General features: G+C 57.3%; 1 protein-coding gene across 1 annotated transcript in view; it reads left to right on the top strand.

The window, feature by feature from the left end:
• The window catches only part of LRP1 (LDL receptor related protein 1), a 94,263-nt gene extending 71,027 nt beyond the window's left edge, over nucleotides 1-23,236 (top strand). The window contains exons 43-89 of the mRNA XM_007534967.3: nucleotides 326-530; nucleotides 729-921; nucleotides 1,780-1,905; nucleotides 2,082-2,210; nucleotides 3,410-3,529; nucleotides 3,612-3,725; nucleotides 3,889-4,038; nucleotides 4,129-4,251; nucleotides 4,505-4,621; nucleotides 4,754-4,882; nucleotides 5,990-6,112; nucleotides 6,190-6,330; nucleotides 6,407-6,597; nucleotides 7,177-7,360; nucleotides 7,445-7,530; nucleotides 7,649-7,768; nucleotides 8,137-8,324; nucleotides 8,458-8,663; nucleotides 9,386-9,574; nucleotides 9,898-10,046; nucleotides 10,458-10,551; nucleotides 10,989-11,105; nucleotides 11,451-11,570; nucleotides 12,033-12,155; nucleotides 12,262-12,387; nucleotides 12,776-12,892; nucleotides 13,489-13,595; nucleotides 13,684-13,816; nucleotides 14,879-14,998; nucleotides 15,198-15,320; nucleotides 15,615-15,755; nucleotides 15,850-15,984; nucleotides 16,064-16,183; nucleotides 17,750-18,018; nucleotides 18,383-18,561; nucleotides 18,872-18,978; nucleotides 19,139-19,255; nucleotides 19,592-19,768; nucleotides 19,898-20,038; nucleotides 20,122-20,295; nucleotides 20,460-20,621; nucleotides 21,029-21,203; nucleotides 21,283-21,384; nucleotides 21,496-21,560; nucleotides 21,663-21,753; nucleotides 22,016-22,160; nucleotides 22,318-23,236. Of these exons, the coding sequence (XP_007535029.1) occupies nucleotides 326-530; nucleotides 729-921; nucleotides 1,780-1,905; nucleotides 2,082-2,210; nucleotides 3,410-3,529; nucleotides 3,612-3,725; nucleotides 3,889-4,038; nucleotides 4,129-4,251; nucleotides 4,505-4,621; nucleotides 4,754-4,882; nucleotides 5,990-6,112; nucleotides 6,190-6,330; nucleotides 6,407-6,597; nucleotides 7,177-7,360; nucleotides 7,445-7,530; nucleotides 7,649-7,768; nucleotides 8,137-8,324; nucleotides 8,458-8,663; nucleotides 9,386-9,574; nucleotides 9,898-10,046; nucleotides 10,458-10,551; nucleotides 10,989-11,105; nucleotides 11,451-11,570; nucleotides 12,033-12,155; nucleotides 12,262-12,387; nucleotides 12,776-12,892; nucleotides 13,489-13,595; nucleotides 13,684-13,816; nucleotides 14,879-14,998; nucleotides 15,198-15,320; nucleotides 15,615-15,755; nucleotides 15,850-15,984; nucleotides 16,064-16,183; nucleotides 17,750-18,018; nucleotides 18,383-18,561; nucleotides 18,872-18,978; nucleotides 19,139-19,255; nucleotides 19,592-19,768; nucleotides 19,898-20,038; nucleotides 20,122-20,295; nucleotides 20,460-20,621; nucleotides 21,029-21,203; nucleotides 21,283-21,384; nucleotides 21,496-21,560; nucleotides 21,663-21,753; nucleotides 22,016-22,160; nucleotides 22,318-22,458 (6,604 nt within the window). The 3' untranslated portion in view covers nucleotides 22,459-23,236. The remainder of the gene's footprint in view (nucleotides 1-325; nucleotides 531-728; nucleotides 922-1,779; nucleotides 1,906-2,081; nucleotides 2,211-3,409; nucleotides 3,530-3,611; nucleotides 3,726-3,888; nucleotides 4,039-4,128; nucleotides 4,252-4,504; nucleotides 4,622-4,753; nucleotides 4,883-5,989; nucleotides 6,113-6,189; nucleotides 6,331-6,406; nucleotides 6,598-7,176; nucleotides 7,361-7,444; nucleotides 7,531-7,648; nucleotides 7,769-8,136; nucleotides 8,325-8,457; nucleotides 8,664-9,385; nucleotides 9,575-9,897; nucleotides 10,047-10,457; nucleotides 10,552-10,988; nucleotides 11,106-11,450; nucleotides 11,571-12,032; nucleotides 12,156-12,261; nucleotides 12,388-12,775; nucleotides 12,893-13,488; nucleotides 13,596-13,683; nucleotides 13,817-14,878; nucleotides 14,999-15,197; nucleotides 15,321-15,614; nucleotides 15,756-15,849; nucleotides 15,985-16,063; nucleotides 16,184-17,749; nucleotides 18,019-18,382; nucleotides 18,562-18,871; nucleotides 18,979-19,138; nucleotides 19,256-19,591; nucleotides 19,769-19,897; nucleotides 20,039-20,121; nucleotides 20,296-20,459; nucleotides 20,622-21,028; nucleotides 21,204-21,282; nucleotides 21,385-21,495; nucleotides 21,561-21,662; nucleotides 21,754-22,015; nucleotides 22,161-22,317) is intronic.
• Nucleotides 23,237-23,743: the final 507 nt, after the last annotated feature.

The raw sequence follows: 23,743 nt of genomic DNA, 5'->3' as shown, positions 1-23,743 counted from the left end.
GGTGAAGCAGGTCTGCAGGTGTCTGTCTTTCTCTCCCCCTCTCTTTCTTCCCCTCCTCTCTCCATTTCTCTCTGTCCTATCCAACAATGATGACATCAGTAACAACAACTATAATAATAACTACAACAATACAAATGGGAAAATAAATAAATAAACATTAAAAATATATATTTAAAAAAAAAAGAAGCAAAGAGGGAGAGAGACAGCAGAAAAAAGAGACCTTAGCACTGTGGTACTGGGGAGCCAAACCCAGGCTCCGGCCCAGGGCCAAAAAGCCAGTTGCTCCAGATTTCATTTATGACCCCGTGCTTCTCTCACCCCCCAGCCTCATGTTCTGGACCAACTGGAATGAGCAGCACCCCAGCATCATGCGGGCAGCCCTGTCGGGAGCCAATGTACTAACTCTCATCGAGAAGGACATCCGCACCCCCAACGGCCTGGCCATCGACCACCGGGCAGAGAAGCTCTACTTCTCTGATGCCACCCTGGACAAGATCGAGCGGTGCGAGTACGATGGCTCCCACCGATACGTGAGTCTCTGGGGATCCACCTTCCGGTGCTGCGGGATCCACCTTCCAGGCTTGGGTCCTCAGTCACGTGCAGGAGATGCCAAGATGCTTCTTCTACCTGCTGTGTCTAGACAGCCCAGGTCTGCTTCATTCTCCAAGTCAAGCACAATGGGGTGACATCACAGGTGATGTTCTCTGGCCTCCCCACTGTCCCTTCAGGTGATCCTGAAGTCAGAGCCGGTGCACCCCTTTGGGCTGGCTGTGTACGGGGAGCATATTTTCTGGACAGACTGGGTTCGGCGGGCCGTGCAGCGGGCCAACAAGTTCATGGGCAGCGACATGAAGCTGCTGCGTGTGGACATCCCCCAGCAGCCCATGGGCATCATTGCTGTGGCCAACGACACCAACAGCTGTAAGTGATGGCTGCCCCCATCCTGACTCCCTAAGCCAGCGCACACACACGCACACACACTAACACGCACACACACCACCCTCTGCTCCTGATATACGTGAACACACATTTACCTTCAAGGAATCCCAAAACACCTGACGCCTCTGCTCCAGCTCCCCAAGTCAGCCGAGTGAACACGCACACTCAAATCACCCTCAGTGGGGCTCCTCTGCATCCTTGGAGCCTCCAACACAGGCTCCACTCCTCATGCCCACCCAGAACCATCCTCAGAACCTGATAGCACACACACACACACACACACACACACACACACACACACACGGCCAATCCTGCCTACAGTGCACGTGCACTCCCATGCTGGGTTCTGATGGCCAACGGCCCACACACTGCTGAAGCTTCCTCCCTGCCTCTTTGTCTCCCTCCCTTGCTCTTTTCCCCTCTTTCTTTCCTTCCTCCGCCTCCTCTCCCTCCTCTTCATTCTCTTCTTTCTCTTGTATAGTCAGGGCCTCACTTATTTGTGATTTCAGCACTCCAGTTTCACTTTTTTTTTTTTCATACAGAGAGAGGGAAAGATACCATAGCTACAGAGCTTCCTCTGGTACCATAGCGCCTCTCAAGTCATGCTGGGGCTTGAACCCAGGCTATGGGCATGGCAAGGCATGCACCCTACCCTCTCAGCTATCTCTGGCCCTTCTCCCGGCCTCATGCATTCTGAGCCCCTCACATGATCTCAAGGCTCTTTAAGTTTGTATCTCCTTGAAGCATCCCTCAAAGTCTGTATCACCCCACAAAGAGCGCATGGCTGAGTGTGGACATAGCAGCTGACACTCAACCCCACCTCACCCCCACTCCCCATAGGCGAGCTGTCCCCCTGCCGCATCAACAACGGAGGCTGCCAGGACCTGTGTCTCCTCACACACCAGGGCCACGTCAACTGTTCCTGCCGCGGGGGCCGCATCCTCCAGGAGGACCTCACCTGCCGGGGTGAGCCAGGGAGTAGAGAGGGGACCTGGTGGGACCCCAACACAGACTCCTCCCAGACTCTCCAACAGTCCAGTTCCATATAGCCCCCCCCCCAGAGATGGTGAAGAGGACTGCAGTTCTAGGCCTCCAGTCCCCAGCCCATCTCCTGACACCCCTCTCTCCTGGTCCCTCCACAGCGGTGAATTCCACTTGCCGGGCACAAGATGAGTTTGAGTGTGCCAATGGTGAGTGCATCAACTTCAGCCTGACGTGTGATGGTGTCTCCCACTGCAAGGACAAGTCTGATGAGAAGCCATCCTACTGCAGTAAGGGTTCTTCCCAGCATCACCCCAGCTCCCAACAGGCAGACCATGGGACTGAGAGCAGAAAGCTACACAGCCTGGGAGTTTGGAGACCCAATGAAGTACAGTCCCCCTGTTAGCCCTAAGCAGGCCAGGAGTGGGGCTGAATGCTCTGCCAAGGAACTAGTGCCTGACAGTGTGTGTGTGTGTGGGGGGGGGGCTTTATACCTCATGATTCTATTACTTCCAGCATACTTTTTCTATTTATTTATTTATTTATTTGTAATTTAAGATAGAAATGTGGCCTAGGAATGTCACATTGAGCAGAGCACAGGGCTTGTAAGCATGAGTTTGATCCTCAGTACCACATATGCCTCTCTGTCTCTCTCTTATGAAATAAGTAAATAAATCCTTTTAAAAGGGTATATAAAGGGCACCGGCCAGTGGTGCAGCGGGTTAAGCCCATATGGCGTGAAGCACAGGGACCAGTCTAAGGATCCTGGTTTGAGCCCCCAGCTCCCCACCTGCAGGGGGGTTGCTTCGCAGGTGGTGAAGCAGGTCTGCAGGTGTCTATCTTTCTCTCCCCCTCTCTGTCTTCTCCTCCTCTCTCCATTTCTCTCTGTCCTATCCAACAATAATACTACTAACAACAATAATGATAACAGCTACGATAAACAACAAGGACAACAAAAGGCCTCTAGGAGCAGTGGATTCATGGTGTAGGCACCGTGCTCCAGTAATAACCCTGGAGACAAATTTTTTTTAAAAAAAGTATATAGAGAGGAAGCCAGGAAACAACCCACCCAGTAGAGTGCACACTTTCCCATGTATAAGGACCCAAGTTCAGGTCACCAGCCACCACATGGGAGCACCATGAAATGGAAGCTTCATGAGCAGCAGAGCAGTGCTGTGTTGTCTCTCTCCCCCCGCCCCTCGTTTCTCACCCTCTCTATCTGGAAGAAAAAAAATGGAAGTCTGCCAAGTGGCAGGCACAAAGCCCTAGTGAAGTCCTGACAGTGGAAAAGAGATAGAGTGGGAGAGAGATATAGAATGAGAGACACCACAGCAGCAGTCATGCATGGTGCTCCCATATGGTGCCAGGGGCTGGGTTCTGAGTCCCAGATCCGGGCAGAATCAGTCCGGTGAGCCAGTCCTGGCCCCGTGCTATGCCTCTCAGCAGAGGCAGCTCCTTCCCTGGAGACTCAGGCCTGCTCCCCACACAGACTCGCGCCGCTGCAAGAAGACCTTCCGCCAGTGCAACAACGGGCGCTGTGTGTCCAACATGCTGTGGTGCAACGGGGCAGATGACTGCGGGGACGGCTCTGACGAGATCCCCTGCAACAGTGAGTGGGCCCCAGACCTCCACTTGCACCCTTCCTTGCTGAGCTTTGAGTCTGTGCCGGAGCTCAGCCTGACTGTTTACAGAGACGGCCTGTGGCCTGGGTGAATTCCGTTGCCGGGACGGCACCTGCATTGGGAACTCCAGCCGCTGCAACCAGTTCGTGGACTGTCAGGATGCCTCTGATGAGATGAACTGCAGTGAGTGATGCTGCCAGGAGCGGAGGGGGGTGTCCACTGCTCTGCTTGCCTGGCTCCCTACTGAACCACACTCCCCTCTAATCCCTTCTTTGGGGATGAGCAACTGCCCTGGGAGGGTGTTTGGAGGGAACCTGCTTTCAGCCCTTGTTCCTGCCCCCACCAGGTGCCACTGACTGCAGCAGCTACTTCCGCCTGGGGGTCAAGGGTGTGCGCTTCCAGCCCTGCGAGCACACCTCCCTCTGCTATGCACCCAGCTGGGTGTGTGACGGCGCCAATGACTGCGGGGACTACAGTGACGAGCGAGACTGCCCAGGTCTGGCTGGTGGGTGGGCCTCAGGGTGGAGGGCAGGAGGCAGGGGACCACCTGCCCCCAGGGTCACCCTCACACCTCCCTGGCCCCCAGGTGTGAAGCGCCCTCGCTGCCCCCTGAATTACTTCGCCTGCCCTAGTGGGCGCTGCATCCCCATGAGCTGGACGTGTGACAAGGAGGATGACTGTGAACACGGAGAGGACGAGACCCACTGCAGTGAGTCACCTCGTGTCACTCGCACAGCTGGAGCCCAGAGGGCTGAGGAGGGGTGGGAGCTTCACCACGGCCACTAGGACCCCGGCCAAACCCTGCCTCCTGGTTCCCTCCAAGGTGCCCTCACCTCCCAACCCCCAGGCTCAGAGAGGACCAGTTCTCTGGCTCCAGCTGAGCCCTGCCAGAGAGATGTCATCCATCCCACAGCATCTGTCACCCCCCTGCCCTGTCTAACTGTGGCTTCTGGCTCCCCCAGACAAATTCTGCTCAGAGGCCCAGTTTGAGTGCCAGAACCATCGCTGCATCTCCAAGCAGTGGCTGTGTGATGGCACCGATGACTGTGGGGACGGCTCAGACGAGGCGGCTCACTGTGGTGAGGAAGGGGAAGGCTCAGAGTGGGGAGGGGGTCCACGCACACGGCACCAATGCAGCCCTCCTGCAGCAGCAAAGCCTGCGGTCTGGGTCTCTGAGTGGCTCCCTGTCGTGTCCACCTTTCCCCCCACAGAGGGAAAGACGTGCGGCCCCTCTTCCTTCTCCTGCCCGGGCACCCATGTGTGCGTCCCTGAGCGCTGGCTCTGTGATGGTGACAAGGACTGTGCCGACGGTGCTGATGAGAGTGTTACGGCCGGCTGCTGTGAGTGAGGGGCAGAATTGGGGGAAGGGGGAACAGACTGCTAAAGTCTCACTTTGTAGGAGGGAAACTGAGGTCAAGAGACAAAGTGTAGTGGTTTGGTAATTGACACAGTGGATGAAGCTTGGTTGGACTCTCAAGTATGGGGTCCTGAGTTCAGCCCCTGGTGTCATATGTGCCAAGAGTGATGCTCTGGTTCTCCCACCCCCCCCATAAATACCACTAAATCTGAAAATAAAAGCAACATATATGAACCAGGAGATGGCTCATCCAGCAGAGGACACACTTTGTCCTATGCAAGAACCTGGATTTGGGTCCCTAGTCACCATATGGGAGCATCTGCATAGGGGAACCTTCATGAGCTTCTCTGTCTCTAAACCATCTATCTTGAAAAAGGGTGGGTGGGGGGAATAAGACTGGGGAACAGCATAATGGTTATGCAGAAGACTTTCATACCTGAGGCCTTGAAGGTCCAGGTTCAATCCCTAGCACCACTATAATCCAGAGCTGAGCAGTGCTCTGGTCTCTCTCTCTTTCTCTCTGCATCTCTCTCATTAAAGTAAAATAAAATAAAATATTTTATGGGTGTCTGGCAGTAGTGCAGTGGGTTAAGTGCAGGTGGCTCAAAGAGCAAGGACCGGCCTAAGGATCCTGGTTCGATCCCCTGGCTCCCCACCTGCAGGGGAGTCGCTTCACACGTGGTGAAGCAGGTCTGCAGGTGTCTATCTTTCTCTCCCCCTCTCTGTCTTCCCCTCCTCTCTCCATTTCTCTCTGTCCTATCCAACAATGACGACAACAACAACAATAAAACAACAAGGGCAACAAAAGGGGAAAATAAATAAATAAAAACTTTAAAATAAAATAAAATATTTTATAAAAGTGAAAGAAAAGAAAAAAGAGGAAGGGAACGAGTCTGTAGGTGCAGAAAAATCACTCAGGTATGAAGCCCCAGCAAAACCCTGCTGGCAAAAATCAAACATAATAAAAAGACCCAATGTTCCGGCCAGGCTCTCAAGGGGCAGGGAGGTCCCATGGATCTGGATGTCCCACCCCGACCTCAGGAGGGCTGTGAGGGACAATGGGCGGGCTCTCAGGGCTTCTCAATTGCAGTATACAACAGCACCTGCGATGAGCGAGAGTTCATGTGCCAGAACCGCCAGTGCATCCCCAAGCACTTCGTGTGTGACCACGACCGAGACTGTGCCGATGGCTCTGACGAGTCCCCTGAGTGTGGTGAGTCCGGGGCTGTGGTGGGAGGTGGGCCAACCCCACCTGGGACCACCCCCTCACTCACCCCATTGCTCCCCCAGAGTACCCAACCTGCGGCCCCGAGGAGTTTCGCTGTGCCAACGGGCGCTGCCTGAGCTCCCGTCAGTGGGAGTGTGACGGCGAGAGTGACTGCCATGACCAGAGTGATGAGGCACCCAAGAACCCCCACTGCACCAGCCCAGGTGAGCCATCTCCGCATCCCTGCCTCCTGGCCCCCTGGGACTCTCTCCCACTGACTTGCTGCTCCCTCCACCCCAGAGCACAAGTGCAATGCCTCCTCCCAGTTCCTGTGCAACAGCGGGCGCTGCGTGGCCGAGACACTGCTCTGCAACGGCCTGGACGACTGCGGCGATGGTTCCGATGAACGTGGCTGCCACGTCAACGAGTGTCTCAGCCGCAAGCTCAGTGGCTGCAGCCAGGACTGCGAGGACCTCAAGATTGGCTTCAAGGTGGGCACCCCATTCCCCACTCCCCGCAGGGGCTCCTTGATCCTTCCCTTGCTCACTCACTGAGGGCGTGTTGCACCCTCTACCCCCATTCTGCCAGACAGTGTTCTGGGCCCTAAGAATGCAGCCGTGGACAAGACAGAGATCTGTGTGTGTGTGAAGACAAAGCCTGCAGGCCTTGTTAGCCAAGGAGATAAGGAGTATGAGAGCAGGAGGGACATATGGGTGTCAGGGAGTCAGCAGGTCTGCAGGTCTGCGGCTCTAGGGAGAACAAATAGTACAGTGAAATTGTGGAGTTAGCTCCTAAGACCCCGTCTCCAGAGACGATCCCAAGGGAATGGGGGAGGAGGTAGCATCTAAGGCCTATCAGCGCTTAGCCTGGGACTGCAGACCTAGCCCTTCTAGGACTCACAGCGGTGTTTCTGGTTGGGGGGAGGGGATCCTAATGTGTTTGCTGCCTGCTCCTGGTCACCCCTGCTAGGGCTACCAGTGTGAGTCAGCCACCCAGGGTAGAATGCATCCCAAAGTGGTGGAAGGCCTGCAGCTCTTGGGGAGCCCAGCCCAGCGCCCCCGTTCTTGCAGTGCCGCTGTCGCCCTGGCTTCCGTCTGAAGGATGATGGACGGACATGCGCAGACGTGGACGAGTGCAGCACCACCTTCCCCTGCAGCCAACGCTGCATCAACACCCACGGCAGCTACAAGTGTCTGTGTGTGGAGGGCTATGCCCCCCGTGGTGGGGACCCCCACAGCTGCAAGGCTGTGACTGGTGAGGAGGATGTGGGGGCTGTAGGTTGGGGCCCAGGGTGCTCGAATATAGCCCGGAGAGCTCAGCTGGGGCTTCTGTCTCCAGACGAGGAGCCGTTTCTGATTTTTGCAAACCGGTACTACCTGCGCAAGCTCAACCTGGACGGCTCCAACTACACGCTGCTGAAGCAGGTACCGGTGGCTCCCCGGGTCCCTCCTCACCCCGTGCAGCCCCCTCACCTTCCTGGCCTCCTCCCCATTCTAATTCTGGAGTCTTCCTTCTCCCCCACCCCTTTCCCCCCAAATTCAGGGCCTGAACAACGCTGTTGCCTTGGACTTTGACTACCGGGAGCAGATGATTTACTGGACAGATGTGACGACCCAGGGTAGCATGATCCGGAGAATGCACCTGAATGGGAGCAATGTGCAGGTGAGATGGGCCAGCCCGCACTCCTGCAAACCAGGAAGCCCTTCATCCCTTCCCGTGTAAAGCCAGCTCTCCTCCACATCCACCTACCAAATGACCCCTTCCTGGGTGGAAGCACTGGCTGCCTGCTGGCTCTTTCTGTCCCCTCCCCTCTGAGCCCAGGAAGCAAGGGCTGGGAGACTCCATGTTCTCTTTCCCTAGTCATCAGTGACTTCCTCATTATGTCTGCCACCTTGAGACCACTCCCAACACTGAGCTTAGGTATGGGCTCTCTCGTTCCTGGAGCCTCATTGACATGAGGCGTGAGCTAGGTATCTCCCATCACTGCCCCCTCAGTCACCTAAGTCTACTCCCCCCTGCCCTGCCCGCAGGTGCTGCACCGCACAGGACTCAGCAACCCTGACGGGCTGGCTGTGGATTGGGTGGGCGGCAACCTGTACTGGTGTGATAAAGGCCGGGACACCATCGAGGTGTCCAAGCTCAATGGGGCCTACAGGACTGTGCTGGTCAGCTCCGGCCTCCGCGAGCCCAGGGCGCTGGTGGTGGACGTGCAGAATGGGTATGTGGGCAGAAGGGTGGGGGCTGCCACCAACAGCAGGCAGTACGCTCAGGCATCCAGGCCCAGCCTCCTTGCAGGGTCCTGAGGGGACTGGACATATTTCCTGGGACTCACACAGCTCACACCCCTGCAGGTATCTGTACTGGACAGACTGGGGTGACCACTCCCTGATTGGCCGGATTGGCATGGATGGGTCTGGCCGCAGCGTCATTGTGGACACCAAGATCACATGGCCCAATGGCCTGACGCTGGACTATGTCACCGAGCGCATCTACTGGGCAGACGCCCGAGAGGACTACATAGAGTTCGCCAGCCTGGATGGCACCAATCGCCATGTGGGTCAGTCTGTAGGAACCAAGGGTCTGAGGCCAGAGGGCATGGTCCTGGGACACCATCTGGGGTGGAGGGGATGGTGAGGGGTCAGCACCCCAAGGTACACATCCTGGACCCCCTCAGCTCTCTCAGAGCAATGAGAAAGGGTCCTATAATCAGTTCCATATGACAGGCACCCAAAGGAGGTGGGTATGGGAACATCAGCCCACTTCCTGATGGAAGAACTCTCAACACTGCAAACAGGAACCTTCTATGACCATACAGGCCTGGATTTTTTTTAATGTTTTATTTATGTATTTATTAAGTGAGAAAGACCAGAGCACTGCACAGCTCTGGCTTGTGGTGCTGCTGGGGCTTGAACCTGAGATTTTGGAGCTTCAAGCATGAAAGTCTTTTGCAGAACCGTTATGCTTCATCCCCAGCCAGGCCTGGGTGTGTGTGTGTGTGTGTGTGTGTGTGTGTGTGTGTGTGTGATGGGAGAGATTGTGTGTTAGGAAGAGACTGGGTCACTCCTGGCCACTTTCTCGTTCAGACAGACAGAAACATAGAAGAGGGAGAGAGAAACACCACAGCACCAGAGCTTCCTCTAGGGCCATCGCGCCTCTCATGTGGTGCCATGGCTTCTGGAACTGGGGCCACTTCCTGCCTCACAGAACCTTGGAGGCTCTGTAGGAATGGCAGCCAGTAGGTACTCAGCACTGACCTGTCCCCTCCCTGCAAACCCTCAGTGCTCAGCCAAGACATCCCGCACATCTTCGCACTGACCCTGTTCGAGGACTATGTCTACTGGACCGACTGGGAGACCAAGTCCATCAACAGAGCCCACAAGACCACAGGAGCCAACAAAACGCTCCTCATCAGCACTCTACACAGGCCCATGGACCTGCACGTCTTCCACGCCCTGCGCCAGCCCGACGGTAGGCGGCTCAAGAGCGGAGGGGCCCTGGCAGGGTGCTGTAGACATGCTGGGGTCAGAGGCTGGCAGGCAAGGCAGGGGAGCACAGGAGGTGGTTAGCACATAACCAAGGAGGGGCACCAGTGAGGTGGCCTGGGGGTCAGGCCTGGCCTGGTCCTGGGACTGTAGAGGAGCCTTTCTCCCAGGGGGTGGAGCAGACTTAGGAGCTTCTAAAAGACCAGGAAATGTGGGCGAAACACTGCCAAGCTCGTCCAGCGACCACTGGCTAGAGTGGGGGACAGAGCCTCACAGAGTGGGCCCAGTTAGCACCCCTCTCTCTGGCAGTGCCCAACCATCCCTGCAAGATCAACAACGGCGACTGCAGCAACCTGTGCCTCCTGTCCCCTGGGGGCAGCCACAAGTGCGCCTGCCCCACCAATTTCTACCTGGGAGGTGATGGACGCACCTGCGTGTCCAACTGCACAGCCAGCCAGGTGCGCTCTCCTGAGACCTACACACCATGGGGCAGCTCCCCTGCCCCCAGGACCCCAATCCTGTTCAGGTGTCCTCACACCTGCAGGGCCTCCACACTACACCCCCATGTTTCTCGCCGGCCTCTTGTCCCCCTCCCCCCACAGCAACTTAAATCTATCACCTCACACAGATACCCCTGACCATTCTTCACTAACCCCCCCACTGTGACCTCCAGTCCCCCTTACACACCCACAAAGTCCCCTGCCTGACCTTCCTGCACCTCCCATTGCCCCAAACTCACATCCAGCTCAGCGTCATGCCCAAACAGCTTGACCCAGCTGCTGTCTCTTTAAAACTTCCCAGACTCTCAAAAGAAAGCCACTGAGCTACCCAGACCCCACCAACCCCCTCCTTCCCCGTCTGCCCTCCAGTTTGTGTGCAAGAACGACAAGTGCATTCCCTTCTGGTGGAAGTGTGACACAGAGGATGACTGCGGGGACCACTCAGATGAGCCCCCAGACTGTCGTGAGTGCCCAGAACAGGGTGGGGAGGACATGGCCTGAGGCTGCAGCAGTTCCGTCCACCCTAGCATTCTGAGCTGGTTTTATTTTATTTTCTTTCTTTCTTTATTTTAAGATTTTTGTATTGGGCTGGGCAGACAGCAAAATGGTTATGCAAACAGACTTTCATGCCTGAGGTTCCGTTGTCCCAGGTTCAGTCCTTATTACTACCATATGCCAGAGCTGAGCAGTGCTCTGAAAAAAAAAATTGTTTATTAATGAGAGAGAAGGAAAGAAAAAAAGAAAGAGGAAAGGAGGAGGTCTAGAGCATCACTTTGGTATATGCAGTGCCAAGAATCCAACCCAGAACCTCATGCCTTCAAGTCCATGGCCCTGGTGACTGTGCTACCTACCTCCCACTACTCCCCCCAGCTCTCTGACTTTGCACCTCCCTCCTGGCAGCTGAATTCAAGTGCCGCCCAGGACAGTTCCAGTGCTCCACTGGCATCTGCACAAACCCTGCATTCATCTGTGATGGGGACAATGACTGCCAGGACAATAGTGACGAGGCCAACTGCGGTATAGGACTCCCCGACCAGGCCTGTCTCTCCCTGGGGGTTGGGGGTTCTGTCCTGTGCTCTTCTGAGAGGAGGAAAGAAAGAAAGAGAGAGAGAGAGAGAGAGAGAGAGAGAGGGAAAGAAAGAAAGAAAAAAAGGAACGAAGGAAGGGAGGGAGGGAGGGAGGGAGGAGGGGGGACTGGAGCATCCCTCTGGTATATGCAGTGCCAAGAATCTAACTCAGGACCTCATGCCTTCAAGTCCATGGTCCACAGCTGTCACCTCTCCAGGCTGAGCTCCCCACCCATCACCACCCTGAATTCTCTATCCACCATCAGTCACCCTCCACCCTTCCCACTGCCCACAGACATTCACGTCTGCTTGCCCAGCCAGTTCAAGTGCACCAACACCAATCGCTGCATCCCCGGCATCTTCCGTTGCAACGGGCAGGACAACTGCGGGGATGGCGAAGACGAGAGGGACTGCCGTGAGTGTGGGGCGTGGGGGTGGGGGTCCTGGGCTGTGGGCAGGGTGGAGCCGGTTCACATGCTGCTCTGGGCAGCCTGGCTCCCCTCGGTGACTTGATTAGATGGTCAGCTTGAATGATGTTGGCTGTGACTTGGCTTGCTCAGAAAGTCATCGTGGCCAGAGAGATGGCTTAGTGATGATGCAACAGGCTTTCATGTCAGAGGCTCTAGGATCCCAGGTTCAACCCCCAGCACCACTATAAGCTAGAGCTGAACAGTGCTCTGGTTTAAACTTTTTAAAAGGAAGAGAAAAGAGAGTGGGGGGAGAATCATCATGCTTGTTATAAACATGCAGATCCAGAAGACAACAAAAGCACCAGAATCATAGCTGAACAGCCCCTGCCTCCCACAAGAGATGAGGGGAGTGGCAGTCTTGAACCGTGAGGCAGGCCCTCACGTTCTTCCACCCACCCCTCCCACAGCTGAGGTGACCTGTGCCCCCAACCAGTTCCAGTGCTCCATCACCAAGCGCTGCATCCCTCGGGTCTGGGTCTGTGACCGGGACAATGACTGTGTGGATGGCAGTGACGAGCCTGCCAACTGCAGTGAGTGGCCTAACCCCCAGCTTGAGCAGCCCCTGTCCCTTCAGCCCCTCCCCCCCAGCACTCTCCTGAAGGGAGTCCCACTCACTGTACTGCCCACCCCCTGCAGCCCAGATGACCTGTGGTGTGGACGAGTTCCGCTGCAAGGACTCAGGCCGCTGCATCCCTGCCCGCTGGAAGTGTGATGGCGAGGACGACTGTGGGGACGGCTCAGATGAGCCCAAGGAAGAGTGTGGTGAGCCTCCAGGGTCCCCCATGCCTGGTGCATCCTGCCTGGCACGACTAGGGCAGCAGCTGCCAGCCAGGAGCTGCCTGCCACGGTGCCTCTGTGCTACCTGGCAGCAGCTTCCTGTGCCACCTCCCTCCACCCCCAGCTCCTTATCTGCACGAACCTGTGTGGAGTCTCCTCAGTGGATTCTACAGGATCTGTCAGCCTGATCCAAAAAGCAACACCGCCTCCTCCCCCTGCCCTATAACATCATAGAGCCCACATCTGATCATGGCCTGGGCTCCCCACTGCTGCAGCACCCCCTCCCCGCCCCACTCCTGGCCAGCCTGGCCCGCCTACCTGCGACCCTAACCATTGCCCCCCACCCTCTTCTGGCCTCCCCCAACCCCACCAGATGAGCGCACCTGTGAGCCCTACCAGTTCCGCTGCAAGAATAACCGCTGTGTGCCAGGCCGCTGGCAGTGCGACTATGACAATGACTGTGGGGACAACTCGGATGAGGAGAGCTGCAGTATGTCCCCCACCCCACACAGCCCCACAGACACCCTTCCCTGGGAGACCCAGCCCCCCCCACCACCACCAGGCTGCACCAGGGCAGGTGGCCCCCTCCCAGGAGGGGTCAGGAAGCCCTCCCTCCTCACCCACCCCCACCCCCACTCCATGCTGTGTACTTGAGTTTGTGCCATTTCATCTCATCTCATGTTTCTCTCCATTTTCACACTGTCCTTGCGGGGGTGCAGAGGTAGGTGTCTCGGATGTGTCCGTGCTCCCGCCACACTCCCTGCCTCTGCCCCCGGCCTGCCCGTCCCCTGCCGTGCCTCAGCCTGCCATCCTCCACCGGCCTCTCCAATAATCCTGGTGCTTGTCTCAGTGGTTTTGTCCCATCCCGCCGCCCCCACAGACAGACAGTCTGTCCTGAGTGCAGGGCCAGGCCTGGGGCCTGTGAATGTCCCTGAGCCAGGCTGGGCTGAGAAGCAGCCAACTGACTGGCACAGCATTGGTTGAGCACCTTGGTCTTTTACCAGCCAAAGGGTGGGGTACGCTCTGGCAAGGGCTGAGTCCCTCTGTCCACCTCCCTGGGACCTATCTCTCCCTGTCCTTCTCTAGCCCCTCGGCCCTGCTCCGAGAGTGAATTCTCCTGTGCCAATGGCCGCTGCATCGCTGGGCGCTGGAAATGCGACGGGGATCATGACTGCGCAGACGGTTCCGATGAGGTGGGCAAGGGGGGGACCCAAGGAGGCAGGAATGTCCTAGGGGAGGGGTAACCAGGCCTGACAGGGAGACCTGCATTGGTGCCCACAGAAAGACTGCACGCCCCGCTGTGACATGGACCAGTTCCAGTGCAAGAGTGGCCACTGCATCCCCCTGCGCTGGCGGTGTGACGCAGATGCCGACTGCATGGACGGCAGTGACGAGGAGGCCTGCAGCACTGGTGGTGAGCTCCTCAGCTCCATCCTGGTCCCTCAACACAGCAGAGGCCAGCTGGGTTGAAATTCAGCAGAAACTTGGGGAAAAACCAAGCAGAAACCCCAACCCCGCCCCACAAGCTCCCCAAAGCTGCCAGGTACCCTGAGAAGTAGTCCCATCTTTCCCCAGCCAGAAGGCAGGGCCCAGAGGATACAGTGTGACGCCCAAGTGAGAGAAAAAGTTGGACCTTGGATCAGAGACCTAAAGGTGAGGGCAGAGTTCCTGACTCTGCTCTGGGAGCTGGGGACGAGGATAGTCCCCGTGGGGACTCCCAGCTCAGTGCTCCTTGGTTCCTGCCACTGAACTGCAGAAGCCCAGTGCCCTGTATGCCTGCAGCCCCAGGCCCTTGTGAACACTGACCCTCAAAAGGCTTCTCCCCAAGGGGGTCAGTCGGTAGCGCAGTGGGTTAAGCGCACATGCTGCAAAGTGCAGGGACCAGCATAAAGATCCCAGTTTGAGCCCTCAGCTCCCCACCTGCAGGGGGTCGCTTCATAAGCAGTGAAGCAGGTCTGTAAGTGTCTATCTTTCTGTCATCTTCGCTGCCTTCCCCTCCTCTCTTGATTTCTCTCTGTCCTATCTAACAACAACGATAAACAACAAGGGTAACAAAAAGGGGAAAAGTGGTGTGGAAGGTGGCAGCAGTGGATAAAGCACTGGATTCTCATCGTGACTTCAATCTCCGGCAGCACATGTGCCAGAGTGGTGTCTGGTTCTTTCTCTCTCTGTCTTTCTCATGAATAAATAAACAAATTCTTAAAAAAAAAAAAGGGGGGGGGAGAAAAATAGCCTTCAGGAGCAGTGGATTCGTAGTGCAGGCACTGAGCCCCAGTGATAACCCTAAATGCAAAAAAAAAAAAAGGCTTCTCCCCCAAACATCAGGGGAGACAGTTTCGCCCCAGCTGCCTGGCAGGTAGAAAGCTAAGGGACCCGAGTTCACTCCAGCTGTGCCTCTGCTGGCCCGGCCACCCCTTTGGTGGCCCTCCCAGCTTGGGGCTCAGGACTTATCCTTCGCTCTTCCGGTCATGCCCAGTGCGGACCTGTCCCCTGGACGAATTCCAGTGCAACAACACCTTGTGTAAGCCACTGGCATGGAAGTGTGATGGCGAGGATGACTGTGGGGACAACTCGGATGAGAACCCTGAGGAGTGTGGTGAGAATCCCAGGGCAGGGAGGTTCCAGAAAAGGGGCGGGACCGGCTCCAGAAAATGGCCGGGGCTCCAGGATAGGGGCGGGGCTCCGGGTGGGACCCGCTCCAGAAGGGGCGGGGCCAGGGGAGGACCAGGGCATCATAGAGACCCATGTGGGCTCTTCCAGACTGATTCGGGTTCTCTCTCTTCCCTGCACTGCAGCCCGATTTGTGTGTCCTCCAAACCGGCCCTTCCGATGCAAGAATGACCGTGTCTGCCTGTGGATCGGTCGCCAATGTGATGGGACTGATAACTGCGGCGATGGGACTGATGAAGAGGACTGTGGTGAGCAGGGAGAGGGAGCCTGAGGTGGGGGGGGGGGGGTCTCCAGCCATAGGAGCTATTGATGTCTGTCCAGGAGGCCCTTTGTTGGGAGAGAGCAGCTCCTGAGTGAGGCTCCTGAAGCCTTCCAAGTGCCGTCCCTCTTGCAGAGGAGACAGGAATCTAAATGTTTAGCCAGCTTGGCCTGAAAGCTTGAGCAAAGGCCAGGGTTGGGGGCTCACCTGTACCTGGGGGGCCCCCACGGGTGGAGGCACAGGGTGGACAATAACTAGAATCTGAAGTCCCTGCCTTTGCCAGAGCCCCCCACGCCCCAGTCTGCCCACTGCAAAGACAAGAAGGAGTTTCTGTGCCGCGACCAGCGCTGCCTGCCCTCCTCGCTGCGCTGCAACATGTTTGATGACTGTGGGGACGGCTCTGATGAGGAAGACTGCAGCATTGGTAAGAGGGTGCGGGGACCGTGCTGAGGAGAGCAGTGCGGTGCCACTGCGCAGGCCCCTAGTGGCTCAGAAGACAGTCTCTCTGTCCCCTGCAGATCCCAAGATGACCAGCTGTGCCACCAACACCAGCCTCTGTGGGGACGAAGAGCGCTGTGTGCGCACTGAGAAGGCTGCCTACTGTGCCTGCCGTCCCGGCTTCCACACCGTGCCTGGCCACTCCGGCTGCCAGGGTAGGAAGGCAGGGTCCAGAGGGCTCAGGCAGGAGCCCTGATGCCCAGACTGTGCCTTACCCACCCCTGTCACCCCCAGACATCAACGAGTGTCTGCGTTTCGGTGCCTGCTCTCAGCTCTGCAACAACACCAAGGGCAGCCACCTCTGCAGCTGCGCCCGCAACTTCATGAAGACGCACAACACCTGCAAGGCAGAAGGTGGGCACCTGGGCAGGAGGCCTGGGAATGCGGGGAACTCTTACAGTCAGTCTAGGGAGGCTGGTGGCGGCTCACCCAGGAGAGTGCACGCAGTAACATGCACAGCTACTGGGTGGGGGAGGTTCCACGAGCAGTGCTGCCAGTGCCTCTTCCTTCTCTGTGTCTCTATCTTTCTCCCTTGCTTTCTGTTTCTCATCCTCTATTAAAAACAAACAAAAATTGCCACCAGAAATGGTAGAGTCATGCAGGCACTGAATCCCAGCAATAAACTCTGGTGGCAAAAAAACAACAACAAAATCCCTAGGCTGGGTGGTTCCAGGAGGTGACGCAGTGGATAAGGCACTGGACTCCAAGTGTGAGGTCCTAAGTTCAGTTCCTGGCAGCACATGTACCAGAGTGATGTCTGGTTCTTCCTCTCTCTCCTCCTCTTTCTCATGAATAAATTAAAGGAAAAAAAAAACCCTAGGCTGGGCTGTTCCTCTTCAGACTCAGGCCAAGCAGAGTCCCTGGGCCACAGCTACAGCACCTGAGGACATGCGGGGGGGGGGGGGTGAGACACACACACACCTACCTACCTCCTCACCAACCACTCCCAGGAGATGTGCTGACTGGCACATGTGCCACTCAGAGTATCCCACCTGTGTCTGCCTAGTCTGCTCTTTTTTTTTAAGCTTTAAGATATAATTGACAAAACTATTACATTGAATGGCGGTGACTGGATAGACACTGTCACCTGGGAAAGGATTCCCCTCACCTAGTTAATTAACACATTCATTGGGAGTTGGGCGGTAGTGCAGCAGGTTAAGAGCAGGTGGTGCAAAGTGCAAGAACCAGCGTGAGGATCCCGGTTTGAGCCCCTGGCTCCCCACCTGCAGGGGAGTGGCTTCACAGGCAGTGAAGCAGGTTTGCAGGTGTCTATCTTTCTCTCCCTGTCTCTGTCTTCCCCGCCTCTCTCCATTTCTCTCCGTCCTATCCAACAATCACGACATCAATAACAATAATTACAACAATAAAACAACAAGGGCAACAAAAGGGAATAAATAAATAATAAAAACTTTTGAAAAAATTAACACATTCATCACCTCACTAGGTATCACCTTGTTGTTTTGGTGAGAACATACAAGTTCTACTCCTCTCATGCTTGACACACACCTGCACCCTCCTCATCTTCAAGCACACACACATATGCACACATGGTAGGTGTGTGCACCCCATCCCCATGCCCGTGTGCCCACGAGCTCACATCTGACACTGTGCAGCACAGGCCGCTAGGGGCCGTGGTCCCAGCAGTGGGTGGGGCAGCGACAGCCTCCTGGAGAACAGGTCACGTGAGAATGGTTAAAGGTGAAAGGGGAGTGGGGGGGAATCCGAGGGCTGAGGCTGGAGTCCTCAAGTCTAGCACCGATGACATGAGTGAGGCTTCTGGCTGGAGCAGATAGCTGTTAGAATGGAGGACAGGCCGGTGTACAGGTGGCTAGAGTGGGTGGGGAGCATGTGGGTTGGAGAATGTGGCCCCCATCCCTGGCCTTTCACCCTCCCCCAACATCTGGCCTCCTGCCCCTCCAGGCTCGGAGTACCAGGTTCTGTACATCGCTGATGACAACGAAATCCGAAGCCTCTTCCCCAGCCACCCCCATTCGGCTTATGAGCAAGCCTTCCAGGGAGACGAGAGTGTCCGAATCGACGCCATGGACGTCCACGTCAAGGCCGGCCGTGTCTACTGGACCAACTGGCACACGGGCACCATCTCCTATCGCAGCCTGCCCCCTGCCGCCCCGCCCACCACCTCCAATCGTCATCGGCGACAGATAGACCGGGGCGTCACCCACCTCAATGTGAGCTGCCTGGGGGTGGGTTCTGCCCGGTAGCAGCTCCACATGGCAGTCACAGAGAGCACCCCCCATTCAGCATCAGGACCACAGGGTCACTTCCTGAGCCGTCACTGCCATCCACTGTGTCAATCTTGTCAAACAGTTGCATCTCTTAGGGCCCCTCTTAGCTCCTCCACAAAACTGAGTAATAACGTCTAATTTGGCAAAAGACTAGACGCTTTTAAGTACTATCTATATGGACAAATATCAGTTGAATCTTCAAAGCCAGGAGACTGACCCTCAGCCATGAACTACTCTTTACATAAACAGAGGTGCAAGGGGAAAGAGAAAGGCATCAGCCCCCCAAAACCATGACATCCCCATTCAGATTTCAGGTCTCAAGATGCCAAGGGGTATTGCCATCGACTGGGTGGCCGGAAACGTGTACTGGACTGACTCTGGCCGGGACGTGATTGAGGTGGCACAGATGAAGGGCGAGAACCGCAAGACACTCATCTCGGGCATGATCGACGAGCCCCATGCCATCGTGGTGGACCCACTGAGGGGGTTGGTGCAGAAGAGCCCTGGGATGGGGGTGGGCACCCAATATCCTCTTCCAGGCTGCCCTAGCCTGGTCTCCTGAGGTGTTCCCCCTGCTCCAGGGCAGCTCTGCCCACTTTGATGGTTTCAGTCAGCACAGGCAGAGTCAGTGGACAGTCCTTGCACCAGTCAAGAAGCTGGCTCCTCTGCAGAGCCCAGTCCTCCCAACTCCCCAGCCATCCCCTGCCCTGACCAGGAGTCTGTGGGCCACCTTGATTGCTCCCCCCCCCCCGGGTAGCCCCAGTCCCAGCCACACTCATTGCTTCTCTCTCTCCAGCACCATGTACTGGTCAGACTGGGGAAACCACCCCAAGATCGAGACTGCCGCCATGGATGGGACCCTGAGAGAGACACTGGTGCAGGACAGTATCCAGTGGCCCACAGGTCTGCCCCCACAGGCTCATGCCTGGAAGGGAGGGGCCTGGGCTGCCTGGGGCAGAGCGGTGGGGGGGGTGGGGGGGGTTCCTGACGAGGTGTTGGAAACGGCCATGGGAACAGGGTAGAGCCACCCCAGTGAGTCAGTTTTGCTCTCTGCCCACCCCAGGCCTGGCAGTGGATTATCACAATGAGCGGCTCTACTGGGCGGACGCCAAGCTCTCAGTCATCGGCAGCATCCGGCTCAACGGCACTGACCCCATTGTAGCAGCGGACAGCAAACGAGGTCAGCACATCAGGCAGCCTGGGCCAGCCCTGACCTCGCACCTCCCATCCTCCCCTTAACCCAGCGCCTCTCTCCACTGGGCCAAAGAGTCCTGCAAGCCCTCGGGCACTTGTCTATTCAGCCCTACTCCCAATGAGTCCTGAGTTGTGTGGAGGCGACACAGGTGGCATGGGGACTTAACCAACTCAACCAACGGCATGGAAGTGTCTCCTGACCCCACAAGTCCTTTGTGTCTACAGGAGGAATGGGGCTGGGGGGAGTTTGGGAGTTTGGGGAGTGTTAAGTCTGAGGTGCCTGGGAGCTATGAGGACCCCTCTGAGTCCACCTCCCCACCAGGTCTGAGCCACCCATTCAGCATCGATGTCTTTGAGGATTACATCTATGGTGTCACCTACATCAATAACCGTGTCTTCAAGATCCATAAGTTTGGACAGAGCCCCCTGGTTAACCTGACAGGGGGCCTGAGCCACGCCTCCGACGTGGTCCTGTACCACCAGCACAAGCAGCCTGAAGGTGGGCTGTGGGGTGGGCGGGAAGCCTGGGGGAGCTGGGGACGCTGGGCTTCCAGTTTCAGCCTCGGGTCCTGGCGGGCTCTGGACCTGAAGGGTTCAGCGGCCTCCTTTCCCCTGCCCGTGCCCACAGTGACCAACCCCTGTGACCGCAAGAAGTGTGAGTGGCTCTGCCTGCTGAGCCCCAGCGGGCCTGTCTGCACCTGTCCCAATGGGAAGCGGCTGGACAATGGCACCTGTGTAGCAGTGCCCTCGCCCACACCCCCACCTGACGGTATGTCCCAGTCCCAGCACCCGCCCCCCAAGACCCTGGATGCCCCTGCAGCTCTAGCTATCTGCTCACTGCCCTTCCTTCAGCTCCCCGGCCTGGAACCTGTAACCTGCAGTGCTTCAACGGAGGCAGCTGCTTCCTCAATGCCCGAAGGCAGCCCAAGTGCCGCTGCCAGCCCCGCTACACTGGCGACAAGTGTGAACTGGACCAGTGCTGGGAGTACTGCCGCAACGGGGGCACCTGTGCCGCCTCCCCCTCCGGTACGGCCTTCCCTTCTCCCACTGGGACTGCCCCGGCCCCCAGTGCCTGCCCTCCATGGCCTCACCGCTACCTCCCCAGTGTCCCATCTGCCTTATTCCCCTGCTGCCACCAGGTGGGGTAGCTCAGTGGGCCACTGCCCCACTCACACCTCCTCTCCTGCCAGGCATGCCCACGTGCCGGTGCCCCACAGGCTTCACGGGCCCCAAATGCACCCAGCAGGTGTGTGCAGGCTACTGTGCCAACAACAGCACCTGCACCGTCAACCAGGGCAACCAGCCCCAGTGCCGATGCCTCCCTGGCTTCCTGGGTGATCGCTGCCAGTACCGTGAGTGAGCCACCCCGGGGCCCAGCTCTGGGGGCTGGAGAGCCTAGCGTGCTGGTCACAGGAGCAAGCTTAGGATTGTAGCCAGGCCCAAGCAGCTTGAGTTCCCCGCTGGGGTGTCATCATTTCCTGAGGTAGTGAGCCCTCCAGCCTGGATACTATTCAACAACAATAGTCGTTTTTTTTGAACAGTGCTTCTGTGAATGATGTTTATGCCTGAGGGTCTGGAGGAAAAGTCAGCAATAAGCAGTGCCCCTTCATCATACCGGGGGACAGACTTACACCCCAGAACCTATGAATGAGGGGAGGTGGGTGTTGCCCATAGAAGCTGAGAGGTGCTCTTGGTGGGTCCCCCAGTCACCAGAGTGCCCTCCTCGGGTGGATCTGAGGCACCTCCCCTCCCGGTGCAGGGCAGTGCTCGGACTACTGTGAGAACCTGGGCACGTGCCAGATGGCTGCCGATGGCACCCGCCAGTGCCGCTGCACCGCCTACTTTGAGGGCCCGAGATGCGAGGTGAACAAGTGCAGCCGCTGCCTGGACGGCACCTGTGCCGTCAACAAACAGAGCGGGGATGTCACCTGCAAGTAAGTGGACCAGCTGTGGCCCTGCCCACCCTCGGCACTCCCCTCCACCCACCTCACCCAGCGTTTCTCTCCTCTGCAGCTGCACTGACGGCCGAGTGGCCCCCAGCTGCCTCAGCTGCTTAGGCCACTGCAGCAATGGTGGTTCCTGCACCATGAATAGCAAAATGATGCCCGAGTGCCAGTGAGTTGGGTCCAAACTCCCGGAGACCTCACCCACCCCTCCCTGCCCCATGCCCGAGCAGCTGTGGCTGTGGAGGACATGCCAGCTCAGCCCTGCCCCTCCTGCCCACAGGTGTCCACCCCACATGTCAGGCCCCCGGTGTGAGGACCCGGTGGTCAGCCAACAGCAGCCTGCACGTAAGTGGCCAGAGCAGGCGGGCAGAGTGTCGAGCACCTGGGGCACCTAGGCCTCCTGCTTCCCCAGCTCTCTAACTTGGTTTCCCACCTGCTCCCTTCCAGACATGGCCTCCATCCTGATCCCTCTGTTGCTGCTGCTGCTGGTACTCCTGATAGCTGGCACGGTGTTCTGGTACAAACGTCGAGTGCGAGGGTGAGGCCTAGAAAATGCTGGTCATTCTCTTAGCACCCCAGCCTGATGCCCACGCCCCAGAAGCCCTGAGCACTTAGACCTCTTATTTTTAGATTCATTTGTTAATTACAGGGTGGCGGGGTGAGAGGGAGAACCGGCGTACCACTCTGGCTCATTTGATACCAGAGATTAATCTCGGGACCCCCCACTCCTGAAAATCTGATGTTTTAGCCACTGTGCCACCTCCCGGGCTGCTTATCCCTCCTGTCTCCACCCTCCCCAGGGCTAAGGGCTTCCAGCACCAGCGGATGACCAACGGGGCCATGAACGTGGAGATCGGGAACCCCACCTACAAAATGTACGAAGGCGGGGAGCCTGACGACGTGGGGGGCCTACTGGATGCTGACTTTGCCCTGGACCCCGACAAGGTGGGCTGGAGCAAAGAGGAGGCAACTCCCAAGCAGGGAGAGAAATCCAGGCTGGGGCAATGGAGGGTGTTGGATCTGATGGTATAACGGGGCTGGGGGTGGGAGACCTGGGCCATGGGGTCCCTCCCCAAGCCCACTCTGGTCTCTCGCCTTGCAGCCCACCAACTTCACCAACCCTGTGTACGCCACGCTCTACATGGGTGGTCACGGCAGCCGCCACTCCCTGGCCAGCACAGATGAGAAGAGAGAACTGCTGGGCCGGGGACCTGAGGATGAAATTGGGGACCCCTTGGCATAGGGCTCTGCCCCCTTGGACTCCCCAAAAGAGCCTTCTGCCCCCTGCCAGAGAAGCCCTTCCGCGTGAGCCCCGCTCCTGCCCAGCCAGCTCTTCCCTGGCCCACCGGGATGTATAAATGTACAAATGAAGGAATTACTTTTTATATGTGAGTGAGCAAGCGAGCAAGCGAGCACAGTATTATCTCTCCCTTCTCCTCCCTGCCTGCTCCTCAGCACACACACCCCATGCTGCCTTCAGGGAGGGGGCCGGGGAGGGCCCTGGGAGCGCCCTCTACCTCCAGGAATGAGGGAGCCCCCAACCCCCGCTAGGAGAGTGAGCAGGTAGTGCTGCCTGCCCCTCCCTCAACAGACACTTTGCCAGGCTCTCCCTTCTGCCTCCCCCCTCATGCCCCCAACCGCCCAGTTTCACGAGGGCTCCTGGGGCCAGAGAGGCCCAGCTGCCTGTCTGGAAGATGCGGCTCTGGCTGGGGTGGGAAGGAAAGAAGGGGGTCTTTTAGTTCTTCTTTGGGGAGGCCACCCCAAGCCCCAGAGGCTTCTCTGAGATGGCCACGGTCAGTATGCTCCCTGACAGTCCCAAAGCTAGAGACTTTCTTTGGTCCCCAGGCCCCCAGCCACCCCTCCCCTGGGGATGGTGAAGAGGTGGGGCACGCCGAGGAAGGGCAAGCAGGCAGCCCCCGTTTTGGGGACATGAACGTTTTAATAATTTTTGCTGAATTCCTTTACAACTAAATAACACAGATATTGTTATAAATAAAATTGTAAAAAAAAAAAAAAAAAAAGTTTCCTGTGTATTCTGACCCGTGTGAGATTCTGGGAGCTGAGCTGTGCTTGCCTGCTTCTGCCACCAGAGGGCACCTTGCTCTGTGCTGGAGGCAGACTGGGGAGCCTGGTTTCAGTGCCCCTCCCTGAGAGGACTCGGTGCTCTCCTTCTCCTGCAGCTGGGGAGGGGTGGCACTACACTAGACAAGGAAAACCTGCTGCCCCTGGCTGTGAGACCAGTTGAGTTAACCTTGATGCACCTCACATGCCTTCTGCCTCTAGGACACTATCTCGAAAGCCTTATTCTCTGCATTATCACTTTTGTGGGAAACCAACACTACCTCTGCCCAAAATGCTGTCCCACAGTAAGAAGTCCCACTAGAAGGGAGTCGGGCAGTAGCGCAGCGGGTTAAGCACATGTGGTGCAAAGTGTAAGGACCAGCGTAAGGATCCCGATTGGAGCCCCCCGGCTCCCCACCTGCAGGGGAGTCGCTTCACAAGTGGTGAAGCAGGTCTGCAGGTGTCTC

Source organism: Erinaceus europaeus, chromosome 7 (assembly GCF_950295315.1).
Source record: "Erinaceus europaeus chromosome 7, mEriEur2.1, whole genome shotgun sequence".
Taxonomy (NCBI): Eukaryota; Metazoa; Chordata; class Mammalia; order Eulipotyphla; family Erinaceidae; genus Erinaceus; species Erinaceus europaeus.
The sequence above is the reverse complement of the archived record's forward strand: the minus strand, read 5'-3'. Positions and strand labels throughout refer to the sequence as shown.